Raw genomic sequence first — 22,214 nt, forward strand, 5'->3', positions numbered from 1 at the left:
AAGCAAGGGGAGAAAGGAGAAGGAAATGAGTGGATTGAGGCCTACATACAAAACAAAGGGGTGCAGCAGTGCACTGGGGAGTCATGGATAATACATAAAAGCAGGATGCATGCTTAAACAAGAGCATATATGAAGCACAGGATTGGGGTTAAAAATAGAGGACAACATAAAAGATAATGAAAGATGAAGGGGAAAAATGAAGTCACAGTAAGTTTTTGTGCTTATGTCTGACCTGCAAACCTTCACTTTTGCAGCTGTAACCCACACACACACAAACAAATGTCTGTCTGATGATAACCCAGGGAGGATGTATGCTCACTGAAAGCACAGAGATCAAACGAAATGAGCAGGAGATGAAGAAAACACACAGGGAAAGAGCAGACAAGCTTTGACAGAGAAGCAGATTAGAGGCAGAGAGCTCAGATTATTCCTCTGACCTGCTGGAAACCCTGAGGAGAAAAACTTAACATCTCTCCATGTGTGGACAAATGAGGTGTAAATTATTGATTATTTTTCTGCAGTGGCTGAGCATATCTGGGCCACCACACAGTTTTCACATATTTTCAGGATCAGGTTCTATGAGGTTCCCTGCTGGTTAAAATGATGTGTGCGTGGGTGTAGCAACATGCATTTGTACTTGGGCTTGCAATTACCATTCAGTGGATATGAGGGGTTAGGGTTGGGTTGGTGAAAGGGACAGCTATTGTTCAAAACTGTTGTATCAATGTGTTGTGCATAGATCAGATAAAGCAAAAAGATATAAACCTATAATCGGAAATTATGCTAATCATGTAATTTCATGCCAGCGTCATAGTTTTAATTTCCCAATTTGGGATGACACCTTGTATTCTTTGGGAGTTCCAGTAACTTGTTAACTATCTCTAAAGAAATTAATTAAGTTTAATTGACCTGAATACATTAAAGAAGTTAGTTATTTCATCAAAAGAGCAGGATAATAATCTTGCACCATCACTGCAGATCAAATCAGTAATTACTTTTAAATAGTATTCTCTGGCAAGTGGTTAATCATAGCATTAAACAGACTGGGTTACTTGAATCTGCATTCATCAGTATTTTTAAATTAATAAATGGCCCAAATGACTATATGTATTATGTGGTGACCAATCCACAGATAAACATCAACTAACTGCAGTTCCCCTCTGCTGTTCATAGTATTGTTCCCTAGAACAGCGGGCAGCTGTTTTCAGCCAATAAAGGTCTGATAAACATATTGTTGTGTGCTGGGCAGGTAGTTTACAAGCAGAGAAAAGTTAGAGATTAGCTGGTGAACATAGTGGAGCATTTAGAAGCTAATGAGCCAGATATTTCCCTCAGGAGTTGGTGGAGATCAAAAGCAGAGCTAAAAGGAGACTGACTATTGGACTCACATTCAGCAGGTAGCCAGAGTCATTACTTTAACTGAAAGCTAATGTTGCTCAACATCCGCTGGATGTGGCATCTGTTTGCAAACATGTTCACCAATCCAAATACATAAGATGTTAACATATCAGTTATGTGTTTACAGCTTGTTGCACTGCCCCTAAGTGGCCAAAAACAGCTCATGTTACATTTAACATGGGAAAGTTATTCACTGTCATTTGTCTGTGCACACTGTTGGGAGGAACAATATATCCACTGACAGCTGCTGTAACTATAATCAGAGATGCTTCACTAATGTCAGTAATAGTATCTTAAAGTTGCAGATTAATTTTCTGTCTTTTCAGTCCATAGAATATATCATTTACAGCCTTCTACCTTTCTCCTATTGTTTCCGCTGTCTTTTTAACTCTAGAGCTGAGCATCTAGGCCAAGCCATTCCACACACACACACACACACACTCACTCTATGTATGCATCCTCAAAGGTGCTTAGTGCACCAGTTTAATCCGTCTTTTTCTACGTGCCAAAATTCATTTCAGCACCTGCTTTGGCCATGCTGATTCTTTCCCCTGCATTCACTAGTATAGTGTTGGTGTGTGTGTGTGTGTGTGTGTGTGTATACATATTCAAGTGTGTGAACTCAAACAGCAGGAGAGAGCATGCTAATAAATCCTCAACAACACCATCTCTTGAAATAATGAGACACTTCTCACCTATCCTCCCTCTTTTTTTCCCCCATCTCACACGCTCTCTCACACACACACACACTCTCTCTCTCTGTCTGTCTGTCTGTCTGTCTGTCTGTCTGTCTCTCTCTCTCTCACACACGCACACGCACACACACACACACACACACACACACACACACACACACACACACACACACACACACACACACACACACACACACACACACACACACACACACACACACACCACACACACACACACACACACACACCTCTTTAGAGCTACCCTGGGGAGCTCTGGGATTCCTCCCTCTCCTTGCTATGGCAACACAACTTTACTCCTTTCCCACAATTGGACACACCGGCCCTCAAATACCTGGGCTTCTATGGATCATAAATATGATTTAGAAAAATATGCAACATATCAAAACGAGAGAGAAGCCTGTCTAATGCAAAAATGAGATAATGAGATGTTTACAAAAGACCTCCAGTAGACTCAAAAGATGTTAATAAAGTGGTTGTTATCAGTGAGAAGGTTAAATAGCAGTTATTAGTTTCACTTTATCTCTATCCACCACAAGAGGAAAACACCATCCTGAAGGAAAATGAGATAAGCTCTGCATAGACCAAGGCCGACAGAGGGAACAGAGGAAGTACCTGCAGATTACACTCTGTATTTCTGTACTGGAAACCGACACCGTAGCATCGACTGCCTGCAGCTTCAAATCAGTCTAAATGCAGTGACTGCTTTCTCATGCAAAAGTTCAGGTTAAGAGTATTTTTACCCTAGGGAAAAATTCAATATAACATAGAAACATGGTGAAAAGAAGATATCCTTTACATAGAAGAAAATATTTCAGGAGTAGCGGCAGAGCTCCTGACCATAAAACCAATCAATTATGTATACTGACTGGCCAAGTTATTCTCATACCAAACAGCTGTAATCAGAGTTATCATCACTTCAAACAGCACAAGGGTAAGAGTATCAAAAGTGTCTATGTGCTGCATATAAAAGATTCACATAGCTATGTAATGTTTTATCTTTAGCCTTTTGAAAAGATGTCATATCATTATCCTCACTGTCAGGAGCTTCATTCTAATCAGAAACGACAGCATCATTTTGATCATCTTCATCACCATCAGTTACTGTGAGCTATCACAGTATCTGTAATTTCACATTGTGATAAATATACTGTATATTGTTATAAGGTAAATAAAACAGAACATTATAAAACTGGTTATGGATAAATAAATCAGACAGGTGTGTCTCTTTTTGGCTGTTCCATCATCAATAAATCAAATTACTTTACTACATTAAGGCAAAAATATATATAAAAACATAAAATCTACATTGCCATTAAGTTATAATAGATAAGAAATAGATTTGTGACATTGCATATTGCATCATATCACCCTGGGCCAGCCAGGTCTGCTTCCTGTTTGTGTTTGAAGAAAAGACAATGTAAAGTCCAATAAAAGTCAAAGCTTTAACTAAAATTCAAAAAGTATTTTCAGTAGTTTATCATTTGAAGTATCATCATTAACAGCTGAAAACACCTGCAGCAAAAACACATTGCATTATTTATCATTAGTCTTTCTCCACATTGCAAAGGTACAGAAACATGCATATTTTTTATCTTGGAGTTGTTTTCATTCCCAGTCATTTAAGAGACATTTCCAAGGTCAAAACACAATGTATTATTATTATTCAAATAAACCACCAAACCAATACCTGACACTACAAATCACACCTACCTGTCACCGCATGGACAAGATGATATGCAGTCAAAAGTAATCTTGGATAAAAGCACACACACTTCTACTTGAAATATGAGATGAGGTATGGCTGCTACCATACAATCATTTATAACCCCTGTTACAGACGGAAGTGCACTAATGAAACAGCTTTTTCAGAAAAGAGAGAAGTGCTCTGTATTGGCTGAAAGACTCAGTAGGCAGTGACCGTATTGCATTTCACACAGTGTGAATATTTTAAGAGCACTTCTCCATTGGTACAATGAAATGTTATACTGTAACGATGTCAGAGAAGAGACTCTTAACTTCCCTTCACCTGTAGCATCAAGTTGACAGAAAAACAATCTAAAGCTGGACTTGAAATAAAATAAAAAAACAGAAAATGTTGAAGAGAAAAGAGATCCTTATACTCATCAAACATTTGGTACGCAAAAAATACTGATGCAAACTATTGTACAGAATACTCTGCAACTGTTATTTCTAAATTATGAAGATGAGCTGACGTTCATATGACTTTTTTTCTATGCAAGGTACCCATCTTATTAATGCTTGAGGGAGTCACATTGAAGTATCAAATTTCCCAAGAGACATCGCCAGGAATTTATGAAATATGTGTCACATGTAACATCTAGGGACCTTTCCTCTCAATGATGTAACAGATCAATTACCTCAATGTCCCCTGATGTCAGATAGAGAGCGAGTCAAGCAAAAGACATAGGACAAGACTGAGACAATAAAACCAAATTACCACATCTACAAAAAAAAAAAAAAAAAATCTGAAAAACTGAACTATAAATTGTAGAATCAATGTAATTCTTGTGAAATATTCACAGTAGGCAATAAAATTAACATTGAAGTTCATCTATTTGATAATTTAACCAATTGTTAAACATCTAGAAGCACAAATCCTACAATTTAGAGAAATGTAATCCTATAACTCAGGGTGGGGTGAGGTGTTTCTAGTGATATCCTATAATGTGTCTTCTATGTTTCTGCTGCCAGAGTGAACATCTACAGCTAAATACCACCACCAAGTGGACAAAATAGTGTAGTACATGCTACATATTTTCACTTTACTGCGGCATTGTTGTTGCTGTTATTGTCATAACATTTTGTCAAATTAATCAACCTGCCCATAAGACTGGTAACTGGCCTTATATTTAAGGATATCGAGGCTGAACTTTTAGCACATTTTCTTCTATTTATTTGCACATTAATTCTGAAAAATATTGTATGGTTTCTCATTTTTGTCATTAACATAGGAATTGCAATTCGTGCCATTTATTTCAGATATTATAACTTCTAAACTGTGGTGTAAACCACAGAACACACACTGGGACTCCAACAACTGCTTTCATGTGCACAATGGGATTGTAAAACTAACACAGAGGGCAGAGCAGGGAAGCTACCAAGAACATTCTGTAGTTTCTGTCTGTTCTGCAGTTAATCTGCAGCTCACCTCATGTACCGGAGAGCTGATATTGATCTAGATTTATCCAGCATCAGCAGAGACGTGACAATTCCTGATTATCATCTTAATTTAGAAGTGAAAAATAATAGTTGAGGGTGAGGAATTTCAGTGAGCCAGCAAAATTATAATACAGGACACATGAACACAGACTACCCACTTTAAAAAGTTACCTGATAGCAACTCTTAGCTGTGTCATATGGCCCTGTGATGAACTGCGGCCCACTTTTCTTCTTAAGGATCCCAACACAACCTGAAAAGAGAAAAACATCCATGACTCATCTCAGTCTGCTTCTGCAATAGTTTCCTGTATAAGATGCTGAATACATCATATATTGTGAATACATATTTGTGTATTCTGTATTCGTTATGGATAATGTACTGGTGTTCTCGCTACTGTAGTGTTGTAAAGTAGTGGGCTTTCAATTTATGTATGTATTTTATGTTATTCACCTCAATACAAATGGAAAATGTACAATAAAAAAGGAAGATCTTGCCGCATGTTAAAAGAATCCTATACTGGCAGAGGCTAGTGGTAAAATTCGGTTCAATTTTTAACACCTTAACACCTGCAAACCTTTCAAAAGTCCCAACAACCAGACTCTACTGTGCTATTTAGAGAATTAGAGGATTAGCTTCTGATATGTCCAAACACTTGAAAAACATTGGGTAAATATCAGGCCAAAAACACAAACTTGCAGTAACTTTTGTAATTTATAAAGCCACTCTATTATTAAAGATAAGCCAGATCTGTTGAGAGAAACACAGGAAAACTGTTGAAAAGTTGTAATAAGGGGAGGGATTACATAGTTGATATGAAGTTAAGATACATTAAACTGACGTGTAAAATGAAAGGCCAGCTAGAACTGATTTCTTTGGCCATTTGAGAGCAGAGAGAACAAGTTGTGAACACAACAGACATATCATCACCTTTTCAGCTGATATGCTTTTTTCAAACAGTTGCTTATTAACACATCCAGCAATTACAGAGCAACATCATCATTTATTTGGAGATGTTTCTATCTGCACAGCATTAAATAAATATCTTATTAATGGCACATAAACCCAGTTTGTTCCACTCTAACTTATATATATAATACTCAGGCTCTGTCCTTTCCTTTGACCTGTTTGGCCTTGGTCAACTATAGTGCATTCGCTGAACTGGTTATGCAGAGACACTCAGACTGTGTAGAATACAAAGAAAACTATAAAAAAAAGAGTGTGGAAGTTTGGTTCAGATTAAATACCATCCCAACATGGATACAGCCATCAATCACATGTGCACTGAAGCAATTTTGGCCACATAGCAAATCAAAGACAGATGTGACTCCACAGAAAACCACTTTTCACTATAAGTGCCTGCTCAGGAGCTTGTATTCAGACACTATAGAATGATTCCAGTGCTGAAAATGCACTGACACTGCTTAGTACCGCAGCAAAAGCACATTTTGATTGTTTTAAGGCATAGTTTAGCATTAAGCCATTAATTCTCTATACTGTGACTAGATTCCTTTTTCATGATTTGTTTCCAGTATAATATACAAGTATTAATACTAGTATGTTAAATAAATATGCACACATATTTAAACACAAAAAACGTGTAGACCATCAGGTGCTATATTTGAGCTCATTCTAACCTTTCATGGCGAGCACACCGCGGCAGAAGTCTTTGAAGTTGATCCTCCCATGAGAGTCGGGGTCCAGACATTTGGCCAATCTCTTCACCTGTGGAAAAGTATGGAGAAAACATAAAGATTATTCTGCTCCCTATGTCTGTTGTCTGATGTCATGCAAATTAATCTTTTAGTATCCATTATGCCAAAACTGCATGTGGTCCAAAATAATCAGTATTATACAGCACAAGTGATACAAAAAGAATTGTTTTCTGTGCAAGCTGGAGAAAAGGAGGTTTTGAATATAAGCACATATGCCACAACAGGAAAAGCACAGGTGTGATTAACAACATGGAGCTGTCGTTAAGTGTTATTAGTTACACCTGTGCTTCTCTTCCCATGGCAACTCTTTCTGTGCTGTGAAAAACTGACTACAATAAGTACTAAAACCCCGGTATCTAACTGATGTCAGTAGACGGCTGAAAAATAACCTATCAAGTCTATTCAAACCAACCGTGAGCCATTTGAACATGTATTTACACGTGGATGTGTTTTGTGTGTTTATCTTAATGCAGATCTGCAGCTCCCACATCTTGCACCATTTGGTTTCCCAGACAGAGAGTTGGCTGATAAGTACAAACCAGTTATCAATACATGACTCCACACTTTCAATATTGCCCAAAGGCTTTCATCTACAGAAATGCTGGTGATCATGCTGCATCTATCCTCTCTTTTCATTAGTCGTGCATCAAACACTGTAATGTCTTTCAAAAAACATAGCTAAGTATGTATTCCATGATCACAGAGGAAAATAATTTATGTTGTAGTGATGGTATGACACACAAAGGATCACGAGATACCAAAATGTTATAATCCCAACAATAAATATCTAAATGACAATAGTTTATCTTCTTCATCTTCAAAATAAGACAAAGTTGATGCAATGTTTATTATATGACACAATGCTATCAAAATCAATATGGTTGATTTTAATGACTACATTCATTTGTGCCCAGGAAATTCATGGCAATCTGCTTATAACATTAAGCAATATCAAATCTGCAAAATTTATATTCTGGTCTGATGTTGCTGCACAGACGTCCAGAATGGACAGATAATCTTCTGGGGGCTCATTACATTTTGAAAACTTTTATTTGCTTCACGCGCATGTGAACGCGTGTTCATGCGCGACGAGGTTATCGTTCGCACCTGCTGTTTTTAAATACCGTTTCCTGTTGGCGTATATCAGACCTAATATATGGTTGTTTCACTCTAACTTCACTCTAAGTCTTGTTTAGCGGGAAAGACGGACTAGAGAGGGATGCACAACAAGCTAGCACCTTAACGTTACAGTTATTTGCTGACTTTACCTGATTGCTGTTCCTGCAATTCACTCAAGATGCTTTTTTCTCTTTTCGTTACCAGAAGGATAGTTCCGCCTAATCCTCTCCTCAAAGTTGTAAACATTGGCACCCACTGTAATACGAGGGGGATTCGGGGACCTTGCGTAATTTGCGGAAGTCTACGCAACATTTGCGTCGGCGGCGTATAGGCCTGCCCGGCTCCGAAAAACTTGCAGGCCTCAATAAAAGGAATTGATAAGCTCGAAGGCATACGATTCCGATGGTCCAGACAATTTGAAACCGGTTTTAAACTGGATCCGTTTCTCGATTCCCATCACTACCTGTCGCAGCTGGTAACTATATAAAAATAACTTTCAACTTGAACCAAGACTGAAGTCACAGGGACATCACACTTTTGTACAGCCTAATGAAGGTAGCCAAAGCATGGATAAGGATAACCCATCCCTCATGATCCTTTCAGATCCACTTCACTGAGGAGGGGTGCAGCTGTTAAGCACTCTGTACCATAGCTGCATAATGCATTTTACTTTTTGCAAGCTACCCACAGCTGTTTCAATTTTAACAACCCTAATTTTAGCTAAAGTTTGAGGCTGAAATGAAAACAACTTCTGTTTTCCCAGGTTAAAAAAAAGCTACTTTGGTCAGATCCTGATGCTTCAACTTCGAGAGGTAGATGTAGAACTAGAAAAACAACCAGGATAAGATGAAAGAGAAATGTGTTACTACAGAAAACCTTTATCAGGAATAATTTTTATTGTACACACTCTGTCATCTCATACCTTAGCAACCATTGCCCTGGTAACTGAGAAACATGTATAGTAGTACTCTTGAAGCATTTTAAGGTGTTTTGAAATGAGGTCACTGGACGACTTAAATCAAGGTAATCTATTTGGATCAAACCCAATTTTAAAAGATTTGTGTAATTCAGCTAGTCCTGTTCAAAACCGTTGACAGCCTAGATAATTGCCTCTGATTTATCCTTGTAGGTTTCAAGGACAAAGTGAAGGGGAAAGAAAAGAGGTCAGAGGAGAAAACTGAAGGATTATGGGAGTGTGTGCAGGTTTGCATGTGACTACAGTTGGGAGAGTGTCACCCAGTGTATACATTAGTAGGTCAGGTTGTCACTAAGCAGCCTGTGGGATTTGCTCATACAGGACAATGACATGAAAGGGCAACATATGCAGTTGAGCTTAATTTGAAAATAAAAACTGAACAAAATAGATGTAGTGTTTGATTTTCTGTACACAATCTTATGTGGGTCATGTGTTCATCATAAAACAGATGTTTTTTTGTGTGTGCATTATACAATACAAAGTTACCTTATTTTATACTGATTACAAATAAATAAGAAGCTATACCTGGTAATTCACTGAACTGTAGAGTGTAAAATGTATTGTTCTGTACAGGATCTACATGTAGGTCCTTGAGTTATAAATTACATCCACTTCATCCAATGAACCGATCTCCCAGGCCAATGAAAAGCTTCCCCCAGGAGCTAATCAGTGCCTCCACAATGTTCCCGCTGATGAGCAACGCAACACTGGGGAGCCAATCAATGACAACTACCCTGACATGCAGCGAGACCCAGAGGTCTGAGGGACATCCAGTGGGACATGTAATGAAGGAAAAAAAACATCTAAAATGCAACCAATAACATTCCTTATTCATCACACACTAAACTCTTTGAATCAAATAGTTTTTCTTCTTTGTTTTGTGGGCATGTCTTTCATGATGAAACTGAAATTCAAATGCAAAATATCCCCAATCAAATAAAAACAGCATCTTAATAAAGGCCTCTCAGAAAAAGTCAAGTGAAATATGACAGATTTTTTAAACTCATTACCCAGCACTAACAGATTGTAGGCCTCCTTTTGTGTTCTTAAGTATCATACTCGTTTGGTTACTAATAATGACAGCATCCAAATACTACCACAACTGTACCAGAGATTTACAAAGTTGCTCACGGGCTCCTCAACAACAGTTGCTGAAAAAGAAATCTTTCCTTTCTTGGCCACAACCTCCAAGCAAGGATTTGACAAAGACATAAAGTTTGTGTGACCACTTTGGTGATAGACCCACCTATGGATGTCATTATATAATTAAAAAGTGCACCATCTGTCCACTAAACCTTTTCTAAATGCTTGTCCTGTGTATGGAAACAAGAGGCTGGAGCTGTGTCATGAAATTGTCAGTGTTCTCTGGTGGAAAAACCATATAATGAAGACATACATTACCTTAAATGTCCCATATTTTACACTTTTCCAATGTTTTATTTGATATCCATTAGAGGATATATTTGTAAACAAAAAAAAAACAATCTCAGTGTAGTTTTACATCTCTCTTGGACCTCTCTCTGGAGCTCTAGCAACAACAGGTGGGTGTCTGTTTTCTGAGAGACCGTATAAAATTATAGCAGATTTCAGGTAAACACAACAAAACCAAATCCTTCAAGGTTGGATTGTGGGTGCAGGTGGCCAGTTGGCACAATTTACATTTCAATATGCTGAATACTAATTTTCTTATTGCTCTAGTGTATTATAGGATTCTGTCAATCAAATCGAATAGATAATGATTTGTAACCGACTTACCACATCAGTTAAGTAATGCAAATTCTCTGATTTTCAGCATTTTTAATTAAAATGTTTGGAAAAATGTTAAAAGTGAATATTTCCACGAGACAGTTGCCAGTGAACATCACTTTCCTGCACTGCTCCAGTAAAACTTACCTATCTTCTTCCACATCTAAATTCCTGGTCAGACAGGTAAGACTGTTTTGCTGGATTGTCTTACATACTTCCAGTGTTCCCACTGCTGGTTACATTGCTAAAGGAGCAAAAACTATTTTCTGCTTTGGCTGGAAAACTTTAATTAGGAACCTCCACTGCAACAGTATGGACCAGCTGAGCTCTACCCAATTAGCCTCTCGTGTGTCAAAAAATAAAAAGTGGAACTTCGCATACGTTTTTTTTAATCGCATAACAACGTGAAAGCTTGTAATTATCTTTTCACGAGGCAAGATACAGTATAGGAGCCTATTAGGATGAGTCTGAAAATAATGAGGGTGTCTGGTAATGTCTGTTTTCCAGTGTTACTCGGTTGCCAATAGCACCTTAATCCACGAAGGGAGAAGGTATAGTTCTAGTTCTAGTAAAAGTCAGACGAGCGAGTCATGAACAGCAAAATATACATTTTTTGGAAAGGTCCAACTTCATGTATTCTCACCTGCTTTCTTTGCCCAAACTGAGACCCCAGCTGCACCAAGTGTTCAGGGCGAATAAAACCGTCTGAGTCCTCATCACAAACGTCAAACACCGCTTTCATTCTCCTCACAAATGTCAGCAAATATTCCGACTCAGGTATAAAGTCTTCATCCATCCCTTTATTGACTCACTATTTTTTTTTTTTATATATCAGGCTCTTTTACCCCGACGTGACCCACGGTAGCACCGTATTTTATGGAAACCGCTCGGAGTGTGCGCGTGACACAAGAGCTCGTGGATGCTGCTGCGCGCGAGAGGAGAAGTGATGCTGAGGACAAACGAAAGGCTGGAGTAAAAACACAGAGCAGTGCTCTGCATTACATCAACTTTTCCTTCACCTCCTACTCAGTTTGTCATCACTTTTTCCATCTTCTGTGAAGTGTTTGCAGTGCTGCCATAGCAACCAACGCTGCTAGAAAATTGCTACAGTGAGTTTAGGGTGGACAAGTCAGGAATTAGAGCTAAACATATTTTACTACATTGCTATTTGTTTTTTGGAAGTGAGCATGCATAAAAAGAGGCTTGGGTAAGTTAATGTTATGCAGCACAGATTTTATTCCATGCACTGATGTTTCCATATATAAGTGTGACTTCTTCAGAGCTGGGGTAAAGCTCCTACAGAAAAACAATATGCACAATATGGTTGGTTGAAGGACATATGAACTGTGTTTTCTACATGTGTGTATAGAGTCCTAAGATTTTATTCATTGTAATTGTCATTTTTAAATAGCCTTTCTTGCACATCCCTGGAAGCTTTATATAGGATGTGATTTGTTTTAGTTTTTAAGCTCTGAAGAAAACACTTGTGCCAAAAAAACAAAAAAACAACCATCTCATAGAATAAAGTTTGCGGTGCATAACTGTCAAATGTGCTCCTGCCTCTTTCCAAGTTGTTTAAGCTTGTTCATTGCCTGCAGTCATTAAGACCTTTTGTGCAGATGAGCACACCTCCCTACAGCTTTGAATGCATTAGCTACACAGTGGATTGCTGTGTGTTTAGTTGACCTCAATTCAAGTCTAAGGAGCAAATTTTATGTAGTTTTCCTATTTTTGTATTTCGTGAATTATTTTACTTTAATTCCAACTTTAAATGTAAATAAATTGTTTTTTTCTTTTCCGCTCTTGGTGTCCTTCAGCCTTACTGCTTTGTCCCAGTTTGGCTTTAGTGGATACAGTGCAGTAAAACCACCAATGAATTACCACCTGGTGAACCCACTCTGTAACAGTCAGAAGAAAAGTGTGACAGTGCCTCCTTACCCACACCGATTTATTTTTGACTGAGCTATACAGTGTTGGTGACGATATGCTTCTTACTGGGGCAATACTTATGCATTTCGTACTAAATCTCACTCTTTGGATTATGAAAATGGTTTGTGTAAAAGATGCTTGACATTAAGCTGACTTCCAGGTAATATGTTGAACACTGGGTGTGCAGTCAGGCACAATGAGACACCAGGAGAACTCCAATACAATCCAATTGTAGTCTATTGCATTCTTTCAGGTTAATACAAGTGGTAGCGAGTCTAGGCAATGAAGGTGGACAACAATCGATTACTTTAAAAATAAAAATCTAAACAGAAAATATAAATCATCAAGGAAAATATGTAAGATTATCAAGTGTCACACAATTTATAACAACTAGAACATGCTATCTTTAACATATCATCTCAGGCAAAATACTGCAAGGCCTTAAGAACAAAGGAACTCACATTTGTACTCAGGCAAACATTTGTTGCAAGGAGAGAGCCCAGGTTTCTGCTGCACAACAGCTCGCACCTGAACTCAATCCTCTTTATAGCCTGTGATAAGCTCCTCCTCCAGACCTGCTCTTAACAACAGTTTGACACAATTAATCCTGTCCTAACAAATATCCTATACTACCTCTTTAGTTGTTTCAGTTGAAGTTGTTTTGATGTCAAGAGAGAAAAACAACAGCTGCATGTGACGGGGATTTATGTGTAAAAACCAGTGAACTTTTTTTCTGGAAAATGAAAGAGGACATGCATGCATTTTACAGAACTAACCTTAGAGTGTTTTTGAATTCTTCCTCCTCTGGCTGCACGTTTTAGCCATTTGTGCATACATGGCAGTATTTCTCAACCTGGCCCCATGACACTTTAATTTTAGCATCTTATCAGAGACAGTTTTACACCCAGGATGGAAGGTGAATGTTGTTAATTAGCTGGAGGAATAGAAACCCGCAGTTTCTGGATCACATGAAAAGTACAGGAGGGAGAGAAACTCATCTCTTCATTTACAGCCTCGTGGAAACTTCATGGTTAAAATGGGGGAATTTTGCATTTTGCTAAGGAAAATGACTCAGAGGTTGGATTTTTAGACCAGGATAACGCTTCCTCTTTCTCAGAAAAACACTATCATATTTTTAATGTCGTCCTGCTAACCCCCCGTTCCTTAAAGGCTGAAATGCAGGTGATGTGTTTTTAATGGTTTTAAATGGTTTTAAAATGTTGTTGCAGTTGAGTTGTTGTTGAGTTTCCTCTGAGCTCTTTTTTTTTTTTTTTTTATAAACAGTGGCTCTTAAAGAAAAAGTGTCAGGGTACGATCAAGAACCTGCACCTCGGAAGGTTTTTTATGACTTACCCCGACTTAGTCTTCCATTAGATGAATGATAATGAAACATGAGTCTTTCCAGAGTAATATGGAAAGAAGGATTTACAATTTTGAGATTAATTTAAAATTAAATGTATAACATGCCCTTTAATTGTCCCTTGGGCTAGAGTGTCAGTCCCTCGGTTAGAAAAACTAAACTTCTTCTGCTTCACGGAGATTTAAGCTTGGAGTTTGGAGTTGTTGATACAGTTTATAAACATCTTGTTCTATCTTACAGTGACCTAATTCTTGGTCACTATTATCAAATCTCTCTTTTTTGCCATCATCTCCAGATGTGTCTGCTACAAACTTTTCCCACACTTTAATGCCCACTTATTTTTTGCATAATGAAAATGAGGCTTTTGCCCAGACTCGATCAAACTTTTCTTTGAAATGCATAAAATGTACCAAAAAATATCCATGTATTGTGTTTAGGGGAGATGCAGGCCATCTCTGTGAATACAAAATGAGATCAGGATTTTTATAAAATTCCCAATAGAACTGTATTTATAAGTTTGTTGAACATGTGGTATTCTGCATTAAGTATTTAGTCTTTATTTGCACAAGCAACAAACAATAAAATTACAATATTAGCACTATGACAGTATTTCTAATACAATATGTATGATAATCTTATAGACTCTATGCTACAAGCACTTCATCATAATAGCATTCTTGACTCAAACAGTTGAAAACAAACTAACACTTCCTCCATTTTTATTGTATCATAGAAAGACGAATCCTAGAATTGAACATCATATATTAATTTCAAGAAATGAATGTACTAATGTGATGGGTAACATCATTCTGATGTTGAATTACAACATAACTTTAATTCAATAAAGATGACAACAGACATATTTGACCCTAAAAAAAAACTGTTTATTGTCAAGCACAACTATAACGTCTTAACGGCAGCAGATGACATGGTGTGGAATACTGGTTATTCTAAGTCTCCATTAATGTGCTGATGCTGTAACATTTTCATATGTGGGTTAGTGACACTTAGGCCTCCTATTTATATTCATCATACCGTTCACATCCGAGCAGTTCCAAAAAAGGAAATGTGTTTACAGGTTTGACTACCCCCATCGTTTTCTTTAAGAGGATGTCGTATGTATTAAGAAAACAGAGAGAGAGAGGGAGAGGAAGAGAGTGAGAGAGAGGAGAGAGAGAGAGAGGGAGAGAGAGAGAGAGGAGCAGCTTGTGCTTGTAAGTGCTTTCATACTTCAGCCAGTCTGATTCTTGTGTCAAAGATGCAGGTTGTCAGTGGTGGACGATCACTTTGGATATATACTCTGATATTTACTCCTCTACAACTTTGGGGTAAGTATAAACATTATTCTAAATACAATCTTGTCATCATTATTTCCTTTGTTTTGTCCAAAAACAAAACAAAAAAAAAAGAATACATTTCAGGAGAACTATGAATTTGCTGATTTTTTTTAATCGATTTCTTTTGGCATGTAGAAGAAGCAAACAATAGTTCAATTCTGTCTGTTTATGTTAAATTTACTTAATATCTGATTTACAGGCTCTATTTCTAATTTCCTGCCCCAATTTTAATTCCTCAGCAGCTGCAATCATCAGTTTGGTACAAAGTGAGCATCACCACATGTAGCAGCTGCAGTAGCGTTTTGACACATCTGCTGCGCTGTTGCTCATCTCGTGAGAAATTTGTGAAACTCAACTGATTCCTGCTGTATGTCACACCTTTCTCTCTCGTGTCCAGGAAGACTTTCTGCTTCCACTTCCTCTCCCACTCTTCCGGCACCTACCCTGAACATCTCCTTAAGGTCAAAGGACTCAGTGACCCTGATCTGCAAGGTCCCAGAGGGTCATCATGGGGTTCTCTTCATGTTGTACAAGATCAGAGAGAACGTAATTTTTCTTTTCTTTTTTTAAGAATGTGTGTTTGGTTTTTTGAGTGTTTTGGGCTACCACTTGGTTCCTATGATTTTATTTTTTTCCTGTACTTTTTTTCATTCATGTAGGTGGACTCCCAGGAGCTGCAGTCTGGTACTGAGGAGGTTAAATTCACCTTCAGGGTACCTGAAATGGACTCAGGTGAACTGTTCTGCTGCCTGTACAAGGACCAGGGAGGCCGCTACAGTGCATTCAGTCCCTATTTGAGACTGGAGCAGCAAAGAGGTTTGTATGTTTTTTGTCAGAGATGTGTATCTTGACTATCTTGGTCTGTGGTCTTCTCATATCACCCAAATCATCATTTTAGTAAATGGAAAGAAGCAAGACACTGGTCCATATAGGGGACAAAGCAGATAGATGATGAGGTCAAGGCTGTAGCTTTACATTTAAACAAGGAACAAAGGAATTTAAGTTTGAGTTGATCTGTTCAATCTGTGCCAGGGGTTAATTCTACACGTGGTATAGAATAATAAACACTCACATCCGCTCCTCTCTAACTCTTAAAGCACACTGCTGCATGCAGGTGCTCTCTGTGATCTTTTATTGTTTTCTGTTCTGTGGGTGTGTAGCTGTAGTTACATCCTGCATTTCATATAGAAACCACACACACACACACACACACACACCCACCCAAAAAACATCAAACGCAATGTGCACTGGCTTGCACTGTTGACGGTTACAGAGGGAAGTCTGGCTACCGACAGCGACAAACCAAGGTTCACAGCATCATTTTAGGTTTTACATGATTTATGTGCCAATGGATGATCTGTAAAAATAATGAGAAAGAATATGTAGATAACTGTCTCCTTCTCCTCTCCTTATTTGTACTTCCCCAGAAACTGCCCCAACTCGCCCCATACCCTCTTTCCCTTCTCCAGTCTTGTCCATGGAGCCGTCTACTGGTGTGGTAAAACGTGGGGACATGCTGACCTTCAGCTGCTCAGTCCCTGATCTTTCATCTCAGACTCAGTCCCAGTCTGACTACAACAACAAACCAGACACCTTCCTTTTGCTGAAGACTGCTGAGCTCACAGGTACCACATCTATTATACCCCAGCCTCAGGCCAGTCAGGTATCAAGACCTGAACTTCAGCCAGGAGTCTTTACTGTGGGGCCAGTGAGGGGAGAAGAGGAGGGAGAGTATACCTGCATCTACCAGATCACCAAAAAAAGGCGACTGGTTAATTCAACTGTTAGCAACGTGGTTCAAGTCACAGTCACAGGTGAGGATGTCCCAGATAACTTTTCAATTCACTTCCAACAGCATCCCGGTTGAACTTTCTTCTGTTAATTCACTGACTAAATGTTTTAGTAAAGATTTATTCTATTATTTTATTCTTCTATTACTTTATTGATTAAAAAAATGACATTGTCTCGCTATAGTGTGTAAGGCAGTGTTTTTACTGCTATTATAATGACTGTAAAAAAAAACAAGCAAAAACAATCCAGCAACTGGATTAATCACTGTATGCATGGACAATTTGCAAAAAAAGGTGATTGTTGGCTTTTGTCATCAGAATTTGATGGAAATTATTACAGTGTTTACCAAAAATTTGGAAAATGTACTCGGGCATCAAATAAAGATTATATTTTGATTATTTTCTTCATTAATCAATAAATCATTTGGTCTAGAAAATGTCAAACAATACTGAAAACCGCCCTCCATCAGTTTCACTAAGGCCAAGTTGAATGATTTGAGAAGCTTTAACTGGCGAATATTCTTGTATCATTACTTTAAAAATGACTTAAATGATTAATCGATTATTATGATTATTGCAGATTCTTTTTCTGCCCATTAACTTAATGATTCATTGAACAATTGTTTCAGCTCTAGTTGAAGCAACTTATTTATGTTACCTAGGAACATTTTTTTTTTTTCATGGCTGTACTTTTCACGTTTCCTCTGGTTTTATCTGTTGCCAGATTTGCTCCCACTGCCCACTCTTGTTCTCCAACAGCAGACAGACGTTTGGCATTTGATCTGCACAGGGTCTCCTGCATACCCTGCTGCTGTGTTCTACCTCTACCTGGCAGATAATGAAGATCCCATTGCCACTCACCATGCCAAAGTGATCCACCATCAGGCCACTTTCCCAGTGCCTGTCCAGGAAACTCTTGTGGTTTCATACGAATGCCGGTACAGGGTTCTTCTGGGAAAGAAATGGAGCGATTCTGAGCTCAGCCACCCTCTGGCTGTAACCGGAGGTACAGATCTAGGCTCATACAGTATGTGTTTGGTGTGGTCAGAAGTTTTTGCAAAAATGTGGCTGATTGCTTCTTTTCTCGTCTTTCAGGAATTTCCCTTCCCTCATCATTAGGTAGGCCTAATATATCATGTCATTATTTCATTAGGGGTTTTCTTTCATGGGGATTTTAAGTTTCAGGAAGTAAAAGCCAAAAGATTAAGCAGACTTTATTAAAATATATCACGACTGTCTGAGGTGCAAGGGAATTCATTACTGAACACTTTAAGTACAACTACTGAACTACTACAGTGGTCCTGAACAAAACAAAAAAAAGTTTTATATCTTACAATCCTTTTTGTACCTGACAATAATGCCTATGTGATGTCTGCAGATTTGTCAGGTGTGGACTGGCCTCTTGTACTGGGCTCTTTCGCTGCTGTGTTATTATTCCTCTGTTTAGTGTTACTCGTGGTTCTGTTGGCGCTCAGGAAAGGTATTTCACACATGAATCTCTGCTTTTTGCACTAATACATCTACACCACTACGAAAGCCTTCCTTTGTGAAACATATTATTTCCCCACTCACTTCTTTTTTCACTCTCCTTCAAACAGAAAACGCAGCAGCTGAGAAAAAGAACAAAAGGTATTGTAAAAGCAATTTCGACAATCAGATGATAAATATATTTATCAATACAGAATAATTTTTTCTCTTAAGTTTGATTTATTAGACTGTAAGAATGTTTTACAGGCCTTCATTTATAATCGCTGAGAATTAAATATGTTATAGTTTTAAAATCTATAATGTCTTGCAGAGATGATTGATATATCTTTATTAATCATACGAATACCCAGCATTTAACAGTATAAGCTTGCCTTTACATTGTTATCAAGCTGATTTTCTTATAACTTGGTACATGAAATGCATTACTGCAGTGCAGCATAGGTATATGATCGTCTGCTGTGTTGAACTGTCTCAGACTGGATACACCATTGTGGGCTCAAGGCAATGCTATGGACCCTGATGGTGGTGAGTTCTTCTCTTCAGAAGTACACCTCCTCCTCTGGATTTGTAGCTACTTTAATTCTTTAAAAAAAAACAAAACAAAAAAAAAAAAACAGATTCCTCTTATTTCCTCCAGGATATTTTAATAGTTGTGCAAAATTCCAAGTAAAGAGAAACAGATATACAAATGACTGATTGTTATTGCACCTACTTGTTGTTTTTACAGAACTTTCACATGGGTGTTCAAGCTTCACCTCTCAGGTAAATATGAATCAAAACCCTGATTGCCAATGGCTACTAAAAATACTTGGATGATTTATCGGTTATGAGTAAGCTTGCAATAGCTTCCTTTTACTTTTGTGCCTCATATTTAACTTTACATACCAGTATTTTGAGATTTACGTCTTAAGCAAACTTCATAGGAGACTTGATTCAGTCTTCATCTCTCTGACATTAGTCTGCCTCTTTCTTTTGGTATTTCTGGTATTTCAGCTGCCTCTATGTTTCTGCTGTAAGTTCACCGTCAGACACAGTTGTGAACTTCCCTGATCCCTTTGCTGTAAGCACACACTCATACACATATATACACACTCATACACATATACACACACACTGCCAATCACCAAACACACGATCAGTTCAAGCCCACACATATTCCTCATTAGTAGTAGTGTGCAGTGTTTGGGTCCGCCTCTCATTAGTTGTAATCACTTTCATTAATTAGCCTGATGATGGGCTCTCATTAGACTAGAGGCTCTCTGCAGGCTCGCTCTTTCTCTCTGTGCATTCTTACTGAGCTTCCACCTCAGGAGGGCAGGACGCCGTCATCACCGGCTTACACAAAAACTAACCGGCCGTCATCAACCAGCCACAACAGAAAATGAATAATTGATATCAGATGTGTCGTGCTTAGCAGTGAGAGTGATCGTCTCATATTTTCTACTTAAAGAACATTAATTTCATCAAGAATTACCTCTATTCTTTAAAGTATAATCGTGCCTCATTTTACTGCATATAAAAATATCTATTGAGGTGAGCAACACAGAAAGATGTTTGTGATAGATCTGAAAGGCAGATGACAGAATTACACATATGTCAAAAAGAACAACTTCCAAGGACTGATGAAGGCTGGTGGAGCATGGACAGAAAGATCAGACATGGTGATGTCTGAAATAGTGCATGTAGGAACTCTGACAGTGTGGGAGAGCAGAAGTGAAAGCAGACAGCTACAGCAGGAAATCACCCTTAGAGAAATTAGGGGAGAATGCAAGACAAAAGATTCCTCCTTATTCAACTTTTCCTACAGCTTCATTTAAATAATAGTTAGTAGATTCTTTACTGTTATTTATTACTAATATTAAAAGATTATCATTTACAAAACGATCATGCTTGAGACTGATGTGCTGTATTTAGGAACGGTGTGACAGGAAAACATATTTAACAGTGAAAGCAGTGGTAGGATATAGACTATGCCACAGGAAATGACAAGCTGAGGTCTTTAATAGCTTATCTGTGTGTGTTTGTGTTTGTGTTTGTGTTTACTTATGTGCAGGACTGGGCCAATGGGGACACCGAGACAGCCTCCAGATCTCCATTATCGAACTCTTTCTCCACGTTCCATTAGAAATGTTTGTTCTTTTGTTGTCTCTCTCTCTCTCTCTCCCCCTACTTCGTGTGAGTGTTTATACTAAATCACAGCTTATCCGGGTAGCATCAGTTGGAGTTGCACAGCTGGACAGGAAGAAGCTGTTTCCTAAGTTCCTATTCCATGCGCAGCAGTAAAATTGAACAGTTCGACGGGATGTGATGTTTGATGTCTGATCTTTCATGTAACTGAAAAAGATCATTTAGATACAGATTTTACTAGGATTATTATTATGAATAATTATTCTTGACCTTGGAAAAAGCAGGTGACAAAAACATCTCTCCTCGAGGTCCATTTAGCAGCTGCTCTGGGGCTTTCAGCTACACCAGAGGATCTTCATCGGCAGATGGAGTTTGCCCACATGTCATGGAATTTTATATTAGCTGCTGAATTAACTTTGTCATGTGAAGTCAAATAATCAACCCGTCTAACAGTTATGGCTTAACTAATATTTCAAATTATTTCACAGTGCTATTTGTACGTTTGCAGGTCATTCCAGCGCCATCAACATTATGTAAAGTATGTACATTTACACGTGGCTTGATCATTGTTTTTTTTTTCTTGAAGTTATTAAAGTTTTTTTAAAATTTATATAGCACTTACTGTTTCAAAACCAGAGGAAAAAATGAACAAAAAAACAAACAGACAAAAAACATACAAAGTCAAATATATGTAAAACAGCAGAATAGTGATATAAACATACATGTTACAGATCTGTTGCATACATACCAACTTACATACACACATAAATACACACATGCAAACTAATTACTAAATAACAATTACATGTTGTTGTTGCTGGCCTGAAAAACTTTATTGTCAAAATTTGAAGTAAAAAATTGATTTGTACCAAACAAATCAAATTCTCTTGTTTCAAGGAAAGTGATATAATTTATAATCTCAATCTGAGACTGCGATTTGTGATGGTGTGTGACGTGATTCATTTCAAAGTGAGAAAGTTCTTTTGTTTTGTTTGTAGGAAACCCTTTTTTCACTCTGCGTTTACATTATCCTTTGCAGTGTAAAATCATTGTATTTTATATTAAATAAACTTTTTTTAACAAACTGAGTGTAATTAGATACGTTTGCCAGCTTCAAGTTGAAGTTGTTTAATTAGCTATCACTGTCAGAGCTTAAAATCATGAGTTCAGTTGACTGAATGGCTAAAGGATCATTCAATTAACTCATCAGTTTAAGTCCTTTAAAAGCTTTGGCAGCTTATTTGCATGTACCTCCCAGCATGCATTGCATAAATGTTACAAAAATAAGTTACATGATGGAGGTTGTAATGTGTCTTTTTATACACGTCTCAGGGG

General features: G+C 37.9%; 2 protein-coding genes across 4 annotated transcripts in view; one reads left to right on the forward strand and one right to left on the reverse strand.

Moving 5' to 3' along the window:
• rab11fip4b (RAB11 family interacting protein 4 (class II) b) overlaps nt 1-11,723 on the reverse strand; it is a 54,386-nt gene extending 42,663 nt beyond the window's left edge. The window contains exons 1-3 of the mRNA XM_056371941.1: nt 11,492-11,723; nt 6,930-7,017; nt 5,466-5,545 (exon numbers count right to left, since the gene is read on the reverse strand). Of these exons, the coding sequence (XP_056227916.1) occupies nt 5,466-5,545; nt 6,930-7,017; nt 11,492-11,644 (321 nt within the window). The 5' untranslated portion in view covers nt 11,645-11,723. The remainder of the gene's footprint in view (nt 1-5,465; nt 5,546-6,929; nt 7,018-11,491) is intronic.
• Nucleotides 11,724-15,190: 3,467 nt separating this feature from the next.
• Nucleotides 15,191-21,968, forward strand: LOC130166374 (uncharacterized). Of its 3 annotated transcripts, XM_056371940.1 has the most exons (12): nt 15,192-15,465; nt 15,872-16,020; nt 16,134-16,290; nt 16,902-17,288; nt 17,989-18,270; nt 18,360-18,383; nt 18,643-18,744; nt 18,863-18,893; nt 19,228-19,277; nt 19,480-19,514; nt 19,746-19,812; nt 20,806-21,968. In XM_056371940.1, the coding sequence occupies exons 1-11, from the start codon at nt 15,396-15,398 to the stop codon at nt 19,800-19,802; spliced, it is 1,344 nt and encodes a 447-aa protein (XP_056227915.1). In that variant the 5' UTR covers nt 15,192-15,395; the 3' UTR covers nt 19,803-19,812; nt 20,806-21,968. The 3 variants fall into 3 exon arrangements, 2 of the variants coding, with proteins under 2 accessions (XP_056227915.1, XP_056227914.1); XM_056371939.1 differs by lacking the exon at nt 19,746-19,812; XR_008827138.1 differs by lacking the exons at nt 19,746-19,812; nt 20,806-21,968 and having other exon boundaries at nt 15,191-15,465; nt 19,184-19,277; nt 19,480-19,515.
• Nucleotides 21,969-22,214: the final 246 nt, after the last annotated feature.

The sequence above is a fragment of the Seriola aureovittata genome, chromosome 3 (assembly GCF_021018895.1).
Source record: "Seriola aureovittata isolate HTS-2021-v1 ecotype China chromosome 3, ASM2101889v1, whole genome shotgun sequence".
In the NCBI taxonomy this organism is placed as follows: domain Eukaryota; kingdom Metazoa; phylum Chordata; class Actinopteri; order Carangiformes; family Carangidae; genus Seriola; species Seriola aureovittata.